Source organism: Haliaeetus albicilla, chromosome 4, assembly GCF_947461875.1.
Source record: "Haliaeetus albicilla chromosome 4, bHalAlb1.1, whole genome shotgun sequence".
In the NCBI taxonomy this organism is placed as follows: domain Eukaryota; kingdom Metazoa; phylum Chordata; class Aves; order Accipitriformes; family Accipitridae; genus Haliaeetus; species Haliaeetus albicilla.
Genome location: NC_091486.1, coordinates 50,118,166 through 50,140,322, shown reverse-complemented (window position 1 = coordinate 50,140,322; position 22,157 = coordinate 50,118,166). Strand labels below are relative to the sequence as shown.

General features: G+C 38.6%; 1 protein-coding gene across 8 annotated transcripts in view; it reads right to left on the bottom strand.

Moving 5' to 3' along the window:
- The window catches only part of RERE (arginine-glutamic acid dipeptide repeats), a 257,381-nt gene that overhangs the window by 70,035 nt on the left and 165,189 nt on the right, over positions 1-22,157 (bottom strand). For 7 of the 8 annotated variants that reach the window (XM_069782594.1, XM_069782595.1, XM_069782588.1 and 4 more), the window contains one exon: positions 10,435-10,533. The exons of the other annotated variant lie outside the window; for it this stretch is intronic. In XM_069782594.1, coding sequence (XP_069638695.1) covers positions 10,435-10,533 — 99 coding nt within the window. The remainder of the gene's footprint in view (positions 1-10,434; positions 10,534-22,157) is intronic. 8 annotated transcript variants of the gene reach the window in all.

Sequence of the window (22,157 nt, the reverse complement as noted above, 5' to 3'; positions counted from 1 at the left end):
TTTAAAGCAATCTTGTTAGGAACAGCAAATTGCCATTTCCCATGGTTTAGGTGGCAAACAACTCTTTCAAAACAAAATAGTGATTTGCCTTATCAAGTAATCCATTCCTGGGTTCTATGTATTTAATCAAGTGTAATTCCAACATAAATATTCCAAAATGAAACACTTACCTATATCAACTTAGACTAAGCCAAAATTACTTGGAAAGATGCTGGAGATTTCTATCATACATTTAACATGGAAAAATATCAAAGCACCTCACCATTATTTATTACTATATTATAACTGCACTCTTAGGTATTAAGGAGGTAAGGATCCCGCAGACTAATTTAAATTTCTTAACACCTGCAAGACAGAAACTCAACCAAACTACTGAAATGACAGGACTATTGAAATAATTTGAAATCAAACCAAGAACGCTGGATGTTGCTATCAATACAAGCCAATAAACCAGTCACCGCTCCTTAACCATTACAAAAGGTGAACCTACATTTAAATCACACTATTTATAGCATTTCCAAACCAAACAAAAATCTTCTGAAAACAGACAGCTAACCAACATTTCTTATATTTAAATCATACAATTGCTTTCAAAAGCATAAACAAACTCACACAATCCAAGATGTTGGGGTGTAGGGATAATGCATGCCAAGGAGCATGAGCCAGAAATCTATCTAAGGCCATTTATCACATTTGCATTCAGAATGGGAAGCAAACTTGAAACGTATCTCACTAACACTATCAAGTCTTTTAAAAGTCAATCATACTATTAACAAATATGGATTATCTTTTTAAAAGAAATCAATTGTCAGAATTTGGAAATTAAGTTATGTACAAAGAAGTGGTAAGTTGGTCAGTGGAATGTAAGAAAGATAGTTTTGATACACAGTATTTTTTTATAATTAAATCAAGACACACAGCCCCCTCCCACCCAAGGAGCGTTACAGGGCAAAAAAAGTTTTACCATGATCAGTAAAGGCCCACACTTACAATCACTTGCTTGGTTCTGCTTGCTATGGCAAAAGCATTAACCTTAGAAACCCCCAGAATTTTGATGATCCCTGCACCCTCCAGATGCTCTGTTACAGTGTCATGACTCAGTTTCCTTTTGGAGAAGAACAGGACACAGGATGATGTTGTATTTAAACCAGATTCCTGATCTCTTAGCAGATAAAATCTGAATAAAAGGTCAGAGTATTGAAGACAATAACTGTGTCACTGACCAGAATATCATCTGATGGGGAGAAGGGAAAAAGACAGACAAGTCCCTGCAGCATATTAGCACGCTTGGTTTATTTTCTTCCCCTGCACAAGGCTAGGGTGAATAGTCTTTGTTTCAGTTGCAATACTGCTGAGCTGCACAGCTCATGCTTCTATACATAGAACTTGTAAGATATACACGAACATTAAAACTGACTCCAGCTCTGTTGCTAAGAAACTACGAAGGATAGCTTTTTTGGCCCTCTTCATTTATAAAATAACCACTTTGCCCTATGGGAGAATGAATGCAATCTCTCAAGTCCCCCAGTGCCTTGTTCTCATTTTTAAATGAACACAGAAAGATGATCGAGAATACTAGGAAGTGTAAGTGATCTCCATTTTTAAGATGCCCTTGAAAATGAGATGAAAAACATGGTTTCAACAATCAACTGCTGTCGTATTTATTAATCTTTCAAGCAGCAGATTCTTTCCCCTTGGCAACAGTGAACTATGTGTATGTGCTCCTGTCTATTTACAAACCTTTTTCTAGAAAACAAACCAAGCCACCAGCTTCTGAAAGCACCTAAAAATTATTTAGTTTATACTGGAGTTAAACTTTGAGTTTAGAGTTTAGCTTCCGTCCCCACACAGAAATAGCCCTCTAAGCTGTGGCAACTGGCCAGTGTAAATATTTGTTGTATTATTTTCTGGGATCAGCAATATGGTAAGTGCTTAATAGATAAAAATATTCCACGTGAAGCCAGAAAGACGATGAATCAAGAAACATATGGCAGTTAAACAAAGCAAATAAAAAAAATGATATTGTTAAGAAAAGACTAACTTATCTGGCAGCTGTGGAAAGATCAAGATTACCGAAAGCAGTGAAATCACCCATTTTGAAGCCAAGGTCACTGACAGGATTTATAGATTTATCCCTGAAGGCAGCCTTTGCTGAACATGAAATGCCGAAATAATTTTTTTTTTTTTTCCCCAATCTACTTCCCCCACCCCATTTGGGCTATCTCATTTGCTGGAGGCTTTTAAAATTCATTCCTTTTCACAGCTGGTTAAACAATGGAATCTTTCTGCAAACTAAAAGGACAAAATTGATTGCCCTACACAAACTTTTCTGCACGTATAATTGATTTTTAATTCACTGTCTCATTTCCGAAAGGACTTGACAATAAACTCAGTGCTGTATGTGCAATATTGATCCCTTTAAACGAGGACTTGGATCAAAGAGTGATGCAAGTTAATCGCAACCAAAAAGATTGTTATCTTTTGTCTAGAAACCCGTGTTTAAATTAAATTCACCTTTTCTAGACATATTGCACCTTCTATTTTCTAGCTGTACTGCACCTTATAATTTTGTAAACCTGTCAACTGCTAAGTAACTGTAATTTTATGCAACTTTTAAATAATAACTTTTTTCCCCCAAGCAGAATAATTTCATCCTTCATCGGTTACTTTTTACTGTGAGGACCAATGGTTCTTTTACACTCTAAGTTCTTAGAATAAGCTACAGACAAGACTGTACATTCCCACTCTTTCTTAAACTAAAATCTTATTTATTCTTCTTAAAATAAAGGTCCTACTAGACCATGGCAATTTGTGTTTGGTGGGTTTTTTTAATCTCAATGCTCAGTTAATTTGCAACTGTTACTGATTAACACACTTGCAAATGGCATCAGATGGCTTGATTTCTAAAGTCCAGAAAATGTTAATTTAGTAGGAACTGTCATCTACTATGAAACTGTAATGTTTGCTTTTTGTGGATAAAAATTTAAAACTAAGCAGTAACTGATATCTTAACCTTCTAAGCCCACTCAACTACTCAAATGCAGCCCTGCAATGCCCGCTTCCTTTTCACATATCCCTTGATGATTTCCACCCCCCCGCCCCCGACTATTCCAGAGGCTCTGTTTCAATTTTGCTATGAATTACATTTTCCATAGCTGCCATATAAACAGTAAATAAAATTCATGGTATTTTTGCCCCAGTAAGCAGCTCTGTCTTCCAGCATATCTGAAAAGCCTGGCTTCAAAGGAGTAAGCAATGAAAACAATGTTTTCATGAGCTGATACTCCAAAAAGGGCAGATGAGAGACATTTGAAGATGATTCTAGGCAAAGAAGCCAAGCAAGTATGTGTTTTGCATAAGTAATTTCTTGACCAGCTACACTGGATTACAAATACTTGCAAACGTGAGGAAATTAGTTTGCTGTATCTTGTAATTTTTGGCAGAAGGATCTCCACTTGTATTTTATGACAAATGAGCTTTAAGCTGAAGCCAGGAGTGGATATTTTAAAGTTTATCAACTTGTAAATCCATGTACATAGCCAATTAAGGTTTATCGCCAGCAAGGATTAACTATCCCTGCACATAAATTTAAGAGGTTGTTTGAATCTAGGTTGTTTACCTCAACTACCCTACATCAAAAGCAGTGTAAAATATTTAAAGGGCAGCATATTTCATGATAAAAGCTAGTTATCAAGGACGTCACAGCATGTCATCAACAGTTCTGCATGGAGATGCACAAGTAAAAAAAAAAACCCACAAAACAAAACAAACAAAAAAACCCCCAACCTTCTTCCTAAGGAACACTTAGCAAGTTCTTTTTGAGAATTTAACATCTCTGAAAAGACAGGGCCAAGCGTAGAACAAAAAGGAGGAAGTGTCCAAGAAATAATGCAAAACTACTGTTTCACCCAGATTCTCTTTAGCTTTGGAAGACAGAGCCCTGAATTTCAAAGGTGGTTCAATTAGCCTCGCCAGTGTTCTTCCATAATCAACATCTGAATGCTAATTAGGAGCACAATTCCATGCAGCAGAAGCATCCCTGTGCAATAAACTGCAACACAGCAGCAGTGAACTCTGCCTTTAGCTAGCATGCATAAGTAAACAGAATTAATAACTACCCAAGTGTGGACGGGTGACTTAATCTGTTTCGATTAGATGCAGCTCAGCCTGAGGCCTTTGTGTTATTTAAAATGTGTTCATCATGTTTAATTAAAAACCTAATAAACTAGAGGTTCTTTTAGTTCTGATTTGTATTTCTCTCTTCTGTAAGCCGTATTGATTTTGTTAGTACTTTGGATAAAAAGACAAGAAAAAAGCACATTCTGAAAAAAGAGACAAAAATGTAAGATCAGATCAGCAGGACTGTTACATGAAGAACGGTCAGAACTAGACTGTTTCCTTCAACATTTCCAACACATGAGGCATACCAGAATCGAAAACCATTTCATTAAATTAACAAAAGTTAAGATGAACATCGTATCCTTTGTAAATGATAGCCATTTGATAGGTTATTTATCTGACATGGAAGTGTGCACAATAAGCTCTCATTTTTGGACCTGGAGCAAGTGTAGGGTCAGAGTTGTACTGAACGTCACTGAAAGCGTAAAAGCCATTTTGCAGAGAAGATTTTTGTCCCAAGTCAGGTGGAAATTCTGTAAGGACAACTCTTCTTGTGAAATATTTCCGCTGAAACCACGCCAGGAAATACGGGTGTTCAATTTAACCTAAACTGAAAGAAGCTAATGATCACAGTTGCAGATTTAGAATCCGTGGTAAGTAAGGCAGCATATCATCAGGGCAGGCACCAGAGTTTAAATATAGGCACTCAGTTTCAGGTTTGTTTTACTTATTCCCCATAGACAAGCACCTCTAAGTCTGCATGTTTCAAAAGACAATTTCAATGTCAGTTCTGAAATATTTCCAACGGGAGAGGAATTCACCAGCACTATTCCATTCTTATTAGGGACTTCTGATTGCTTGCATCAAAAATGCCTGTACTCTGTCAAAGATTAAAAGAGACATTTTTAGAGGTGACCATGAGATACAGAGTACAGCTCACTTCTCTTTCACTCTGACAATTCCTTGCCGAGTTTGAGTGAAGCATCTTTGTTTTCTTAGTGCGTTGAAAGACAGACAAATACTAACTGCACCTTGCCTGTACTACAACCTACTGTTGCACAAAGAATGACAAAACCAGTGTTCTAGAGACTGGGTGCCACCAGGTCTTCAGGAGACTAAGAAAGATGGCTGAAGAAAATGAAAGGAGAAAAGCGGTTACTCTGTAATCTCACATGAGCAAAAGATATCCCATGGAACACATGCCCAATGGCTAAGTCAGTCCCACTTTCCCAGCTACACTGACCTTGCTCTAGCAGCGAGCATCATGCCGCATGTCAGACATGGCATTTAATGGCAGGAAACTTGTAAGAGGGCACTGCCACCAGCTGTATCAAAACAGAGGGCTTGCTCCATGGCTTCTTCCCAAATAACGCATCTACTCTGAACTGCACTGCCTTCTATTTGAAACTGCAGCCCGACACTAACAAAATTCCACCAGGTGATGCTGCTGAAGGTTGGTCTATAGGATGCATGCTTAGGAAGTGCTTAAATAGAGCATTATATATGACAACTGCTCAGCAGACTTGTCCACAGAAGTAAATTCATGAGCATTACAAGAGAAACCGCCCCCCCCCCCCCCCCCGCACCAAATCATTGCTGGAAATTGATGTTGTCAGGTGTGGCATAAGCCTTTATAAACAGGAAACAGCTGCTGTTAGAGCTGCATGTAGATGCATCAGTAAAGAAGTTTCTTTAGCTGCTTTTATAAAGCAGTGTGGAAGACTGGTTTTCACAGTACGCCTCTGAATTTACATACTGGATTAAAACAGGTTTGAAAATAGCCATAGGTTTAGAAACACAAGGGAGAAAACAAACCTCCATCTTCCTATTTACAGAGCCTTCCATTTAATTCAATCACTGGCAAATTTTATCCTGTTTAATTTGATCTAAACCTCTCTAACCACATCATCAGTAGCGAAAGTAACAGAAGTTCCATTCCTTATTTTAATTGGTTCTGATCACAGCAAAGCAGCTCTTACTCGACAGTTTGGTCACAGGCAACATAGCTGTTTTAATTAACAAGAAAGGCTTTAGCTTTAGGCAACAGATAGTCCACAAAAGAAGTTAAAAGCTTTATAAATATATAAATTTTCAATAAATTCGAGTTATTCACAGAGTGTTATATCACAAATACTACTGAATACTACAGAGACCTGTGCTGGATGCAGCATTGCTATCATGTGCACAACAAAATCAACCACATGAATCATCCAGCACAGTGGAAATGGACTCGGTCAAAATACTTGTGCAAATAATAGGCCAGCCAACTTACAGAGGATTTTAGACTTAGGGGAAGTGTAAAGTTTTAAGAATTAGTTTTGTACTAAGTCAGTTCTTTCCCTGCATCAATGTGACTACACTTCTACTTCAGTTGCTTTTGCCACCCACCCAATTACTCCACATTGCCACAATGCTCCTTGCGCTCTGCTCTCTGTTCTCCACCCAGCCACACAACCTTACATCTCCCCTGCAATAGAACTTTCCCGATGCTCACCTTAAGAACCTGGCAGAAAATCAATTTAAGAATAGCAAAAGGGGGAGTGTGACTTTTTTGGGGTCCAGAGGCATGGCAGGCGGCAGAACATGATTATAGGACGAGAAAGGCAAGAATGGAAAAACTGAGACAACAAAAGCCACGATTTACATTATTTCAATCGGTCCCGTGCCACAGAACCTTTCTCAGTTAAGGAGATTAACTAACCAAAGCTTCATACCTGGTGTGATATCTGCTTATTTACCCACGTTGTAAAAATTAAGTAAGTAGGCATTTGCCGGGCCACAAGAAGAGATTAATTCTAAGTCCGGCACAAATAGGGACATGGTTTGGACCTGGGTCTTCCACTTCCCTTCGAAGTGTGTCTCCTGGATTATCAGCCAGCCACATTACAGAGCCTTCCTCGGGCTCATCACTTGCCATCATGAGATGGAGGGGTAGGACACACTTAGTAAGGTTCTCACCCAAATTTAATTGTTTTGGCCAGACTTCGAGTTTGATACATCAGCATTTTCCAAAAAATACTTCGTTGTGGAGTTCCTATGCAGCTTTAGCACCCTATGTATCATGCAGAAAGAGTTTTCATCCGTTTCACAGAGCCAACAATAAGGAAACTTCCCTTGCAAGTCTCAGAAATACTCAGAAGTGCAGTACAGCTGCTTTAATCTGGAGTTTTCTGCAAACTGCCAGGGACAAACATCCTATGAAGTTGTGCAGGTGGAGCTTAGCTGTCTATAAATAAGAGCACAGTTTGATCTTTGGCTCTGCTGAGGCTGGAGGGCTGCCAAATGTTTCTGGAAACTTGGATGGAACAGAACAAGAACAAATATGATAAAATGAGCTGAGACCGACAATGATTTATAGAGTCAGTGATCATTATTCTGTACTCAGAGTTTGCACTTCTGGAGTAATGTTTCACTTTGCAATAAACTTTGCTTTTTCTATTCATAAGGGTCTATTCTCTATCATTTAAGATGGAGCGCTCATCAAAAAACCCAGAGCTGCAGCAGCTATGGCATTCAAAACAGTGCAGCTCATGGAAAAAAACAAGAAGAGAGAAAAAAAAAAGTCTACACGGGGAAAAAAAAGGTGTTGGCCCTGTACTGTTTAACCATGAATGTGGGAAAGAACGTATGCAGAGAAAACAGAGGTTAAAACAATGTGAATACAAACTTACTAAACACAGGACAGCATACTTGAAGTATTTGTTCAGACAGTCAGTTCCCTAAACAAAACTCCCTTTTATGACAAGATAACTAAAATTTATCAGGAAACTGTGTTCTAGGCTTTTACTCATCTTCTCCTACGCTTTGCTGCCAATGTTAGCACATGATCCTCTTTCACTCTACAACTTCAGGCAGTCTCCTTACCACAAAGGTTCTTTGTTGGATTTCAGAATAAGCCTACTTTAATACAGGTTTATATGGCCAGTCCTACCCCTAATCTAGCTCTTGCAAAAAGGTTTACATAAGGAGAGAGCAAGCACACATAATTCATTGGAATAACTCCCTGAAAGACCTTCAGAGAAATTAGAGCTTAAAAAAAAAAGTCTCTCCAGCCATTGTCTGAATAATTAAAAAAATGCTAAGACACCATGAACATTTCACCCATTATTTATCAGTTCTATTTCATAGCACCAAGGCCAACTTTATTAGTAGCTTAACAAGACCACAAAATTTCTATTTACTTCTTCAATTACTTTACCAATTAACTAGCTTAAAAACTCATTCATCCAAAGGTAAAAAAAAAATCCAACACCCAAACTTCTCTCTTGTCACTTTTACATGAGCAATGCTGTCTTGCACCGTATCAGATTCTTTTCATTTATATACCTGGTAAGTATACATGACAAGTTGAATTTCTATCCCTATTTATTCCAATACGGTACATAAGAGAGAAGCAGCTTTTCCAACAGTGAAAGGTAAAAACCATAAGCGAGTCTGGAAGTTCTTCTGTGATAAATATTTTATCATAACTAACTTCCAATCATCTGATTTTCTATTTTAGTGCACACTGCAGCCTAATTATTGAGCTAGGAAATATAACATTTTTTCCATTTTCACAAAACCAGACATGCCTAGTCAGCTTGCTAAAGCGGTACTGTCTTCTTACATGTTACATTTCACATAAATCTATTCTGTTAAGCATAATTAACATGAGCATGAAAATGCAAAATATTTTTCGGATGTAATCCAAGTGAACTTGTTCAGCATTTCTCCTGCATACTGAAGATGCACGAGTTGCGCTTTTTTTTTTCTTTTTAAAAAAAAAAACAACAGTCAAGTACTTGTGTGCTAGCTTAAGCTGCAAGGTCTGACAAACAAAGGGTTGTAATGCAACAGGCATTTGGATTCCAAATGCTGCCAGAAAATGCATCTTGTGTTGAATGCAGTATCTAAGAATCTAAGTTTGTTTAAAAGGTGTCAGCAAATTAAGAATCTATAACGTGCTCCCAACTTCACATGATTTATTGCAGTTTACAACCCTACAGAAAACTGTTTAATAAGCACAGTTGCATTATATCATGTGTCTAAAAATTAAGCCAGCAGAAACCTCACAATTGCAGCAATCAAGCTGCGGAATGAACCACGAGAAGCACCTTTGCTTCACTAATCCTCACACAGGTATCATCTCCCCCAGATTCTGGAAGAATACCCAGAAATAAACAAATGTGGTCCATTTGAGTGTGGTGCTTTCCCAGCAGCACACCCTCTCTGTCAACTACAGCTTTTATGAAAAGGTGTCTTTCTCGGGTCAAAATTATTTTTTTCCACTAAGCAGACTGCAGAGCAGTATCTTTTAGTAGGCTAATAACAACAGTAACATTTCAATCCAAAGCCATATACACCAAAAACCTCAACCTCTACCTGAAGGAAAGAAGGACACCGTTACACGTTCTTTAACTGCCTGCACTACAGCCCCAAACCTAGAAAGACTAACTACCAGCACATGCTGAAACAGCAGCCATATGGAAGAACCAGCATAGTGACTACTACTAAGTTGGGTAAATTGATGAGACTTGCGGTGTACGAGCCCAAATCCTGCAGCGATTCCAGGTCCGTAACTGTGAGGACAAAAATACTGCACTGCATCTTTACTGCATGCCCCAAATTCATCATGGCCATACATTACTTTGGGAGGTATACATAAGATGGATGCACTGTTTTCAGTACAGTTTTGGGGCCTGACAATTTCTACATACTTTAAAAGTGGATGGCATGGCTAAATGTCAGCATTCAGATAATCTATTTTTGGTCTGCTCTTTGTCAAAGATTCATCCATCAAGAACTATGCCAGTACACACTTTCTAATATTCCAAATGAGGGAAAGAAGGGACTTAAACTCTGTTTAGGAGAAACACTGATATCCAACCTCCCATTAGCCAACCTGAGCTGACACTGTAAGGCTCCTCTAATACCAGCAGAAAAAACCAGGGACAATACTTTGTATGTCTTTTACATCTTGTCCTACTCCAATTAATGAATGCTGCCAGCCTTCCTGGAAGTGAAAATTAAAGTGAAATTTAGAGTCCAGAAGTTTTGCAGCTGTTCATTTACCCTATAGCATCCTCTCAAAAACAGTCACTTGATCTCCTCCTCTCTTATTCTACTATTAGAAGTATTTCCCCCAGTCTAATGAAGTTCGGTATATCGAACGAGGGCCTACTAACTCAGAATCACGCAAAAATTTATCCTGTGTGGCAAGTAATTTGCCCCTCTTCTTCCCCATAAAGATAACCTCTTAAAAAAAAAAAAAAGAAAGAAAAAAGCAAGAGAAGCAACATGAACTATAAGGCTCAAGGGAATAATTCATTTCCCTACCACTTCATCTTCAGTCCAACACTTCTCAATCAGTTTTGGCACAGGTTTCTTCACCAAGCGCTGCAGGGCTTTTCCAGCATCATAGTTACTTTCATGTAGCTAAAAAATAAAGAAGACAAATAGATCATTCAATGGAATTAGCAGTGATCTGATATTGGAGAAAAACCACTAAAGGGGGCCACATGAGATGTTCTATGCCTAATTACTTTTACTGTTGATATATGAAGTGAAATTTAAACAACCTGAATGGTAATTGGGGTTTTATTAGTAGAAGAAACAGCATTAAAAACAAGTGTATTTTCCCCTTCCTTCCTAAACTTCCCCCAGATAATGTTTGAGCCCATAAAGCACTGAAGATTTTATTGGTTAACTTCAAAAAATATTTTTTACATTAGAAATTCCAAGGAAAATTTTAAAACGCTCCAACAAAATATTTTTCAAAAGAAGTCGTATTTTATGCAGGGTATTTTGTTCAGACTAGTAAAACCAACTGGAAAAGCTAACATACAGGAGGGATTGCAAGTCATGGGATGTCAAGTTTACCCATACAGAAAATTATCTTTATTTTTATTGCAGTGCAAGGATCACCATGCTGTTGGAAAACAAATATGGAAGAGAAACAAAACCTCAACAGATAGCTACAGGAGTACATAAAAGCAATGAGGGATGTTTAAGTTGACATGACTGTTTCAGCTGGTCACAGCCTACAGTGTACCTTATTTTCTGCCACAAATTCGGTATCTATATGATCAAAAGCTGCCTGAAGTAGACAGTAGACATTTAAATCAGGATGAGGGAGAAAAACAACTACACCAAAAAAAAACATTCAACGCTGAACCCATGAGAATATCTGGCTCTTACCTCTTGATAGAAAACATTTAGCACACTGTAGATTTATAGCCTGTCCTATCTTCAAAGTACAGTGGGATTTTAAGAACCAAAGGACTAGTCAGGAGCCTGCTCTATGTCTTCTAAAAATGATCTCAAAGAAAAAGAGATATTGCCGGCATGACAAAAACCGAATTATCTTTCTGCACCCAAAAGGGAGAACGATTTGCATACAAACTTCCCCACACAGACAAGAGGCAGTTTTTCTAAACGTGCTAAGCAAACCAAAGCTTCAAAGCTATCAATTAACATCACAGAATTTTACAGACGCTCAAAAGTTTCTTTGCAACGGGAACAATCAAAACGTGATCCTGTACACTGATTATCTCCCGCTTTTCCTTCCCACCCAGAATTTATCCTGAGCCATCTGCATCCCACTCTCTAGAAGCATCCATGCTGCTAAAGCAGTGCTTAATCAGTCTCAGAAAACATTTCAACAAGTACTGTAACTCTTGAACTTTTCCCAAGACTGATGAACTGAACAGGGATCAAGATACAATTACTGAACAGCCACAAGATATTAAGTACTTTGTCACTATAAATACAAAGTTACAAAAAAACCTGATTACAAGAGGAAAAAATAGCTCGTTTTTCTTATGTCAAAAGGCTCAAATTTTAGAACAGCATTCTGCCTCAAATCAAAATAGTAAGATTACTTTCTCACTGCTGCTCACTTTAGCTATTGACATCTCTCAACCAATTCCTAAGTACCAATTATTTACATTTGACAATGGTCAGACCCCTTCTACCCTTGGGCCACCTCCTAACAATACTGTTTTTTCCTTATATTGCTTCTTTTGTCTGGTCTTAACTCAGACTGTAAGCTCTTTGGTGCACAAGAATGCCCTGCATTCACACTGCATCCACCAGCATGACTGAGAGACTTTTAAAAGCTGTAAGTAAATTACTCAAATTTACTTCTGTTAAGTAGATTTAAGTGATTTCTACTAAGAAATAACGGCAGACATCTGAATCAAAATAGAAGTGAAGGGAAAAAAAAAAAAAATCACTGGCCCTACAGAAAGTTGTTTTAGTGAGACTATAATAAAAATTAGTTTCCACTGAAAGCCAGCTTTGTACAGTTCTCCCACTAAATAATCTCCCTATGAAAGGTTTGTGCACTGACTTTTGAAAGCCACCATACAACTTACAGAAGGAAGAAAGTCAAATGGCAACTTAGATTGCTGTGAAGATTTTTACAGCAAAACGCAGACGTGAGTGCATATATATACGTGTGTGTGTATGATACGCACATATATAATATGCTTGTTTAAAGCTGCAGCACTGTTGAACCTAGGTTTCAGATGGGACAAGCCTGCTGTAAGAAAGCCAGAATGGCTCCAGAGTCATGGTACTTCCGTGAATGACAGGGCAGAACACTCAACAAGCCTTCAACAGCTGCAGCAGAACTTGCCAAAAGCTGGGAAATGGAAAGCAAAGCTCTGCGCTCTGTACAGGACTCGCGCAGCTGTGAAGAGAGAGCACATCTGTAAGACCTCGTACAAAGCAGTCTTCACTTTCACTTCCTGGCTTTTGTCAACTCAGGTTTTGAATAGCTTGTGCATCTGTAAGTGCGCTGCTTTTTTACAAAACAGGGTTGACTTGTTCCAATAAAAATGATACCATAAATGGACAGGGAATTTCAGAGAACAACAAGTGCCCATTTGCACACGAGACACTGTGGGCTATCATACTGGGGCACTTTATGAAATGGTGGATTTTGGATACCACATATCAAGCCATGCCATCTTTCCAACTATTTTATTAGCATCTCAGTTTTCTGGTCATGAATGCCACAGAACAGATTGTGACAGTCTATAAAGCCAATCCATTTGCAGTACAAAGCGCACTGGAAATCACTTCGTTTTCTTCAGTAAAATCCCTGCACGTGAACCTCAAGGTATTAAAAATCAGAGCTAATTTATTCCATTTGCTGATGAAATTTCATTTCCACATCATCTTGAGTCTCATTTTTAACACCTGAAGACCCAAGTTTCCAGAAAACAATTTGATCAACGATTGTTACTAAACACCTCAAACACGTGGTCTGAGGTCCAAAAACGCAGAGAACCAGGTTAGCTATAAAAGCAGAAGTGCATAGCCCTCTAAAAAAATGAGGCCACTCAAAAGTCATACTGCATACCTCCTGCTGACAGGGATGAACATGTTATCAGCTGTGTTAAACAAGAAATTAGTATATTATGGGTTACACGTCACACAAATTGGCTCAAATCTTGTGTCATCAGTAAGAACAGATCTTGCACTGATAAGGTGCTCTTCTACCTCCACCAAGTCATTGGGGCATTCAAAATTTATTTATACTTGAGGGGCTTTTAAAGAAAATAAAGTACTTCTAAAAATGAAAGGTCGCTACCGGGCAAAGACCTCCAATCATTACCTGCAATGTGTTTTTAGAACAAACAGTTATGTTCCCTTAAATGGCAGCCTGAGCATTTTTTCTTTCCTTACCAACAACTAAAATAACAATAGCATACAGGGTGTTACTGCAGTAAAACAAGCACTCAGCTAATATAATGGGAACAAGAAAAAAAGCTAAGCCAGAGTAGTTTTCTATTCATTTTCAGCTTTCTATATTACACCTACAGGGAAGTTACAGATACTCTGCACAATAATTATGTGTACCTTTGCAGAGTAACCATATGTCGTGGTTTAACCCCAGCCAGCAACTAAGCACCACGCAGCCGCTCAGTCCCCCACCCCCAGTGGGATGGGGGAGAAAATAGGGGGGAAAAAAGTAAAACTCAGGGGTTAAAATAAGAACAGTTTAATAGAACAGAAAGGAAGAAGCTAATAACAACAATAATAAAATGACAATAATAATAGAAGGATTGGAATACACAAAACAAGCGATGCACAATGCAATTGCTCACCACTCACCAACCAATGCCCGGTTCGTTCCCAAGCTGCAATCCCCCCAAGGCCAAATCCCCCCAGTTTATATACTGGGCATGATGTCCCATGGTATGGAATATCCCTTTGGCCAGTTTGGGTCAGCTGCCCTGGCTGTGTCCCCTCCCAGCTTCTTGTGCCCCTCCAGCCTCCTTGCTGGCTGGGCATGAAAAGCTGAAAAATCCTTGACTTAGTCTAAGCACTACTTAGCAACAACTGAAAACATCAGTGTGTTATCAACATTCTTCTCATACAGAACCCAAACCATAGCTCTATACTAGCTACTAGGAAGAAAATTAACTCTATCCCAGCTGAAACCAGGACACCATAGAAAACAATGCTTCAACTTCCAAAAAAAGTTTCCTCCTCACCCCCCTTCTTCAGCCATCTGATCTCTGCAAGCTACTGCGAAGAGATGCATTAACACATCGGAGCCATCAATAGCAGCTCACACTGCTGTAAGTCAGGGAGATGTATTACCTGAGATCACTTAGTAGAAACCATTGCTTTCAAACTTGTCTCCCCAGGTGAAATCTCCTCATGTACAACAGAACAATGGCTTGTAAATCTGCCTCTGTTGACTACATCAGTGTCAGCTTCCATGACTGCACCTCCATGCAAGTGAAACAATGATCTCGGTCCATCTTATGTAAGCCACGAGACAAGTGATAAGAGTAGAAAGCTAGACTTGCAGTGCCAGTGCTCAATGCCAACACACAAACAACACTACCGACTTCAAACTTCTTCTAACTTGTTTTTTTTTTTTAAGGCTCCTGTGGTATGCAATACCTACTCAAAGGCATGAAAATAAGATGTTGTCTTTTCTACTGGGTACACATTGATTTCTCTCCTTGTTTGCACTCCAGCACTGGGAACAGATCCATCTTAAAGAAAAAAGGACTGTTTGTTTTGTCAGCTCACCTTGCAAATGCTTTTTTCTGTGCATGCCACTACCTAAAAGGTTTTTCATTTAGGAAATTTGACAGCGTTGAAGAGAATAGTGCTTCTGTTTCTCTTCCCTCTTTGCTCCCTCCCAAAACATGCAGTAACGCCAAAGCCTCTTTGTAACTTGGAGGGCATCTTTATTTTGCCTCAAGGACAACATGTGTTTTTCCCTGGCAGGCCTATTGCCCAAGCAGTTCAATCTGCAAAAAAAAAATAATAATCAGACAAGCCCAGAAAGAATGGACTGGTCTAACGGGCAACTGCTCTGGTTACTGAAAAATAAAAGAGTTTACAGACCATCAGAACCGTCCCAAATCAGCAACAGAAAACACGAGCATTAACTTCTGACCAAGTAATTACATTAATAACAATCACAAAACCCATAAGCACAGCCATGAAAGAAGAGTCATATAACAGAGAAGACACAGATGTGAAAACAAGAGACCTGATACAGGTTTAGAGTCTCCTGAAAAATGTTACTTTCAGCAAGCAGAAAAAAAAAAAAAAGCTTTTATAATGGCCCGGAATAGGATAATGCAGCAAAAAGGAAAAATATATTTTTTTTTTTATTAAGTGCTAGACTTAAATTTAAGTGTTTCAATCTGGCTCATTCTCTGCTTATTACTTTCGGTCATTTAATATATATAAGCACTTTATTGGCAAGCAACTCAAACATATAAATAATAGCTAATGATGGCTGTCTATGGTTTCATTAACTTCTGGTTGAACTTTTCAAGGTATTGCTATAAACACTAGATTACTATCCTGTCATCTAGAGAATCACCATTTTTACCATTAACTCTGCCATCTAAATTTTGAACCACTGTGACATTATGCATGTATACAACTGCAACAAAAGGAATCAACACAAATGTACTTATACTTTAAAAAAGAAAATACAGCAACTTCTGCATCACTGGACAGGATTTTAGATTAAAGAAGAATTCTGAATGCACACGTGTCCAAAAAACCTCATTTATATTACAACAGTCATTAAACAATGCTAGATCACAGGCAAGCCTCATTACCATAAAGTCTGCACATTACCACAAGGTTTCAAGTTTCTACTACAGCTTCTCAGAAGAGCTGCCATTTTCTGTCTGCGTGATGTTGCAAATAAATTCTCCTTTTGGCATGGCTCAGCTGTCAGGCACCTCTGTTCTGTAATGAACCCATGAATTACATCTTGCAGCTCTGACATCTCTGGTCTTGCTCATCAAAATATTGTTCTTCAATTGTAATTTATAACTTAATTTAAATGTCCCTTCTACTGTGACCTTTTTAGATCTGAATGGCATTGCATCTGGCAGCTTCGACTTCAGCAAGGCATCCTTTTGCAATTACAGTCATTATGATCTCCGTTGAAAAGCCCATCTGAGTTAGGCTGCATTCATGCTACAATATTAAATAATTGCAGTCCATTAAGAACACTGTTAGATTCCAGAGTCTTTTTCTCTAAGGAAAAATTGCTACTATACAGGGAGAAAGTAGTACTGAACTACTTTGAAACCTACCCAAAGCCAATAAAAGCAGCAGGGATTGCTCAGCCAGAACACACTTTCGTGGGGATGCAGTCACGTCCAGCATTTATAGGACAGCACTGGAATTCAGGAGTTCTCCAGGTTCGAGTGCCGGCTCTTCCAGTGAATGATCACTGGTCACGGACAAATCACATCACTTGTCCAGGCACAAAGATATAAAGCCTGACCCGCCAAACATGAGGTAAATACTACCAATCTTGCAAGAGCATTTTGAGACTCAGGTAATACACGAGTCAAAAGAAATTTTTCACTGCTGCCAAGTAAGATACTTCAGTGGAATTGTAAAAGAAGGTATTCGCCTGGTACTGCACTGTCGATATTTACATAACATCCCTATTTAAGCACCAGTTATCTTAATCTATGCAGGCTTAAGAGCATTGTAATTATTAATGGGGGATTTGCTTCTCTCACTGAAGGGGACTATGGTCAAGATACCCAGTAGCTCTCTGTAAAACTGTAGCATGTTTAAGAGGGTAGAAAATAAAGAGGAGAGAGAAGGAAAAAGACAACAAGGAGAATGAAAAGCAGAACAAGAATTACTGCCATGTGGCTTCAGTAGCTAGGTCTTTCAGTGTAATTACTCTAATTCAAGCACCTAATTTAATACAAAATGTAATTTAGGCCACTTCTTTCAGTAGCAGAGCTGACAAATTTCAGCTTGATGCAGATACTCTTTACAGCTACAGACATCTTGCCCTACTATCAAATGGAATATGCTCCATCGCAAATACATCTCATTAGGTGAAACAGCAAAATCTATTTCCAAATTTGCAGCATTCTTTAAAGTGCTCATCCTCCAAAATGGCAAGATGCGATTTTTATCAACCATGTCTGATACCCAACAAGACACTAGCCCCAGATGCCCTTTAATTCTGGGAATTTCCTTCCCCCCTCCTCTTTGAAATTCTACCTCCTCCCCACCTGCTGCAACACACTAAGCAATCTGGACCAGAGAAAAAAAAAACATATACTGCCCTCTCAGACAACAAAACTACTTCGCTGAGCTCCCTCTGGTGCCCAAGGACAATGGAACCTTGAACCAGTCAAGAACCTAAACTATCCAACAAAAAGACTCTGCCCTACAATCTTGTTTTGCCAACATGCTGTCACAGCTAACTGGGAAGTTTGGATTTGTAACTAGTTGACACAGCTTGGCCTCCAACAGAATTTGAAACTAACAAAAACCAGAAGGTAAGAGAAATCAGTAAGCAACTTCAAGAGAAAATTACTACTAGTTCTGTTTTTTTAAATATCTGATTTATAGTATCCGACAGCTTGAAAATATAGATATCAGTCCCCACTGCTTTGGGGGAAAAAAAAAAAAAGCAACTTCCATCTCTTCCCCCCCAGTTCTAATCTATTTTAAGCTTCTAAATAACCCTAATTGCTACAAAGTAATCTAAGATGCTAATGATGGAGATTAAAAAGCCAGATGCTTGTGTTACATCCACTTTTCACACACTGGTACTGCCAGGGCTCTGACGAACAGCTCAAAATACAGTTGCAAAATACAGAACAGTAGAGGGAGCTAACTGTGCCAGCTCTTTTTGTGGGTCAACACAACAGGCATGGCTAGTGCTCCACCTGTGTCCAGGGCAAGAACTTGCTGAATACCTGCTAAACTTGCAACAGCATTTAGAAAAAAACTTAAAAAAAAAAAATTTACATATTCCCCCGAAAATTTTACAAGTAACCATGGCAGTCATTTTGAGCCCTTTTTATCTGCCCATTTCAACAGTTTCTCTAGAAAGATTTCCTGACTCATCTTACAAATAAAGTGCTGAAGCTTTTCCCCTAAGAGCAAGAATAAGGATGAATGAAAATTCAAAGTGGCAAAACTGTCTTATGCACTAGAAGTGGCTTCATTTTCCAACATGCCCAGGCAGAGAGTGATGGCCCCTGAAGTGCTATGCTACCTCATTTGAACCATGAGAGTAGCTGTTAATTAAGACTCATCCAAAAGGAAAACTAGTAATAATAAGAAATGCTAACATATATTTAAATAATTTTTTATGCTTTCAACCTTGTCTGTAGTTAATGAACAAGAAAATCTGGTCTAAGGGCAAGTTAAAACAGGGAGTAATTTGTCTGGGTGACATCTTACTTAGAAATGAATTTCCTTAAACCGATATTACACTGTCATGTTCGTCACTCATAATGACATGTTCCCATGTAATAGTGTGTTATGAGTAGTCAGAACAATGCTATTAGTAAAGAGAGATTCATACAATATTAGCATATGATTGGTTTGTCTTTCTTCCACGTAGTAGTATGCAAGCTTAAGTGGTCGTATTCTCTTACCATATGAGGACAGAGTTGCTGGCAGTCTCATTTCCCCAGCAAAAATAACACGCACTTCAAAATGACCAAAAACTCTGAGATTCACTCTTACACACTGAGTTTGCACACTACCATTTCCAGTTTCTTTTCTAGGGTCTGCCGTTTTCTATAACTGATGCTCACACTTACTCTTAAACCAGAACAATGGGTAAGGCAGGACACCAAGAACAGAATTATTAGTCTGGAACTTTTTAAAATGAGAGCAAAGTAGTAATTTAACTCCTTCTCGACCTGGATTCTCTGAGAAAAGAACTGTAGAAACTCTGAACAGCAGGCATAGGTCAAAAGCAGCAAAGTATAAGAGAGGTCATGAGTTTCTGGCTTTGTATTGGTATGGAGCACAAAAGGACCTTAAAACAGATCTGATACTCATCAGAGCTCTGGAGACAAAGAAATAGGAGGAAGGGAGGGGAAGAAACTACACCAAGATTTACCCCAACTCTTAGTCCACAGTACTTGCCAGCAGCAGCAACTATGTTTATGCTCAATATTCAGCACGTTATCATCTTTCTCTGGATTGTCAGATCTAGGGCATCAGCTTTCTACCACAGAGCAGGATGAACTTCCTGAGCATATTTTTTTCCAAACCTATTTGTCAGCCATTTCTGCTCTTCGAAATCACTGTTGTAGTATTAAATATTTCTTTTGATAGTTCTAATCTGCAGGGCTTGTCAGCTACAAATCTCGTAATAGGCCCTCATCGCATTAAGACATTTTAAAATCAATTCTTTCAGCCTTTGCATACCTAAATTCTAGATACAATGACTAATATCCTCAAAAGTTTTTGCCTGCTCTTCTGGTGAAGATGAAGCCATGACTTCAGTGAAGTTCTAACATTACCCCGATGGTGCAAAGCAAAATCACAACAGGGGAAGGAACCCCTTGCTCCTCCTCCTCCTCCTCCTTACATACAGCTCAGCCCTAATCAGCTTCTGCAATGCTTCCTAATACAGTATTCTGGGACTCCAGTAACTCTCACACTTTCTTTTCACGATACAGAGGCAACAGCTCTCCTTTCTCTAGAGAAAGTGAACAACTCTAAGCAATAGAGATGAATGCAGAGTTTTTGCTTGTGCCACAACCAGCTAGGTGTAGAAACAGACATAGGCTTCTGCCCAAAATGAACATGATACTAAGGCTCACAGTAGGCGATACCAGCTCACTGTTTCACTTCGCTCTATTTCTTGTGTTATGAATGAAAGCACATTCAGAGTGCGAAGGCATCCAATACAACTGCAATTATCACCAGCCTACCAGAAATGTGGGGTTTTAAAAGAAAAAGGTCTTTCTCCTGGCCCATTAACTTTGAGAAGGACATTCTTAAGTTTTAAGTAAGGGCAAGCCACCACAAATTTTCTCACTAGAAGAATGATTTGAGATGTTCCTACCTCCTCAGTTGTGCTGATTCAACTATTCAATAGCTGTCCTACACATTGCATGTGTGAAACGGTGTTAAGAGTATCCCAGAAGTGGTATGTTCTTTGTTTTGAAAAATAAACAAAACCACAGAAGTACCACTTTGGAGGTCACATTAAAGTTTTCACAACCAGAACACTGTCAAAAAGCCACAAAACACTTCTCTGTATTTACACAACACATTCACAGATCCTTAATAAGTCTGCAACAATCATGCCAAAATCCTCCTATACAATTCTCACAGTAGACAAAGTTGTGAGGGTGGGATAAGAAAAGGAATAAAAACAGTGAGGAAGACACCTCCGAAAACAAGCCAAAATCCTCCTATACAATTCTCACAGTAGACAAAGTTGTGAGGGTGGGATACGAAAAGGAATAAAAACAGTGAGGAAAACACCTCTGAAAGCAAGAACACTTATTCATATGGAGACATACTAATAAAACTTTGGCTATTGTGCATATGTAGCAAGCTACGTAACAAGCTTCCATACGGTGCTTCTGAGTATCATGTTTAGAAGAACTACCACTGTGATACAAGTACACGTAAAAAATTGTTTTCCATCTCAAAAAACCCCACACAATGGAGCTGGAGACTTACTGCTCGCTAAGTTTGCATGTTATTTTTTCACATGTACAAAACCAGGTTTCAAAGTGATTGATCTTTAACTGACTTGCCTATAAGCTCTCTATCATGTAAGAGTTTACAGCATTGCTAACATATGCAACAAAAGGGGACTGCTACTGATGTATTACTGTAAATTAACCCGGAGAAAATTAGACTGACAGTACAGTTACCACTTCTGAATTTAAATTGCAGAAGTGATTTACATGGCTCTGGATATTAAGAGAAGGGCTCATCCTATTATATTTGAAGGCAAAACCTCCTTTCAATTCCTAAAGAGCCAGACAAAAATTACTCCAGTGATCCATATGCCATTGAAATGAACCTTCCCAGGGCTGAAGTATAATTTAAAAACTCAGCTCTTAAGATGATGTCCTTAAGTTTTCTGGTATTCTTTGTTAATCTGATGTTTAATGCTTCCTGATCTGAGAGCTAATAAAGGCAAAACTCAATGTCATTTCTGCTTTTAAGAACATTTAAACTACTTTCTATAACTTTTTTCGTATGGCAGTACTGAACCGCATGGAGAAAACTTAACCTGAGTTGTCTCACACTGCAAGCCACAGTCCAGTAATGTGCTTAAATGTTTGACACTGTATGTTAGCGTTAAAATATGACGTGGACAAGAAGGATGTTCTCTGCAACAAGCCCTAGGATCATACCTCCGAGAAGTTCTCAGTTGCACAACGAAGGAACACTCAAGTATTGAATTTTGTATAAAAGGAGTTTTGCTAAATTTAACGCCAAAATTGGAGTCTCTACAAGAACTCAGGAGAACAAGGACAGACAAAGAAACAAATAAAAATACAGTTTCAACTACTTGTCTGAACATGCTTGAATTTGATCCTGCCACAGAACTTGAGTGCAGGGTTGTCTTTATTTTCATTTGAAAACTGGAACTCCTTCTCCCCATGCTCCACATAAATATTACAGATGGCTCAGGCTACCCACCAGTTGCATGTGTTAGAGAAGAAATTTATCCACAAGTAAAACAAACTGGCCCCACAACTGGCCATTTTTTACAAATACTTCCACAAGACTTTTCTTTCTTCTACAGAAGA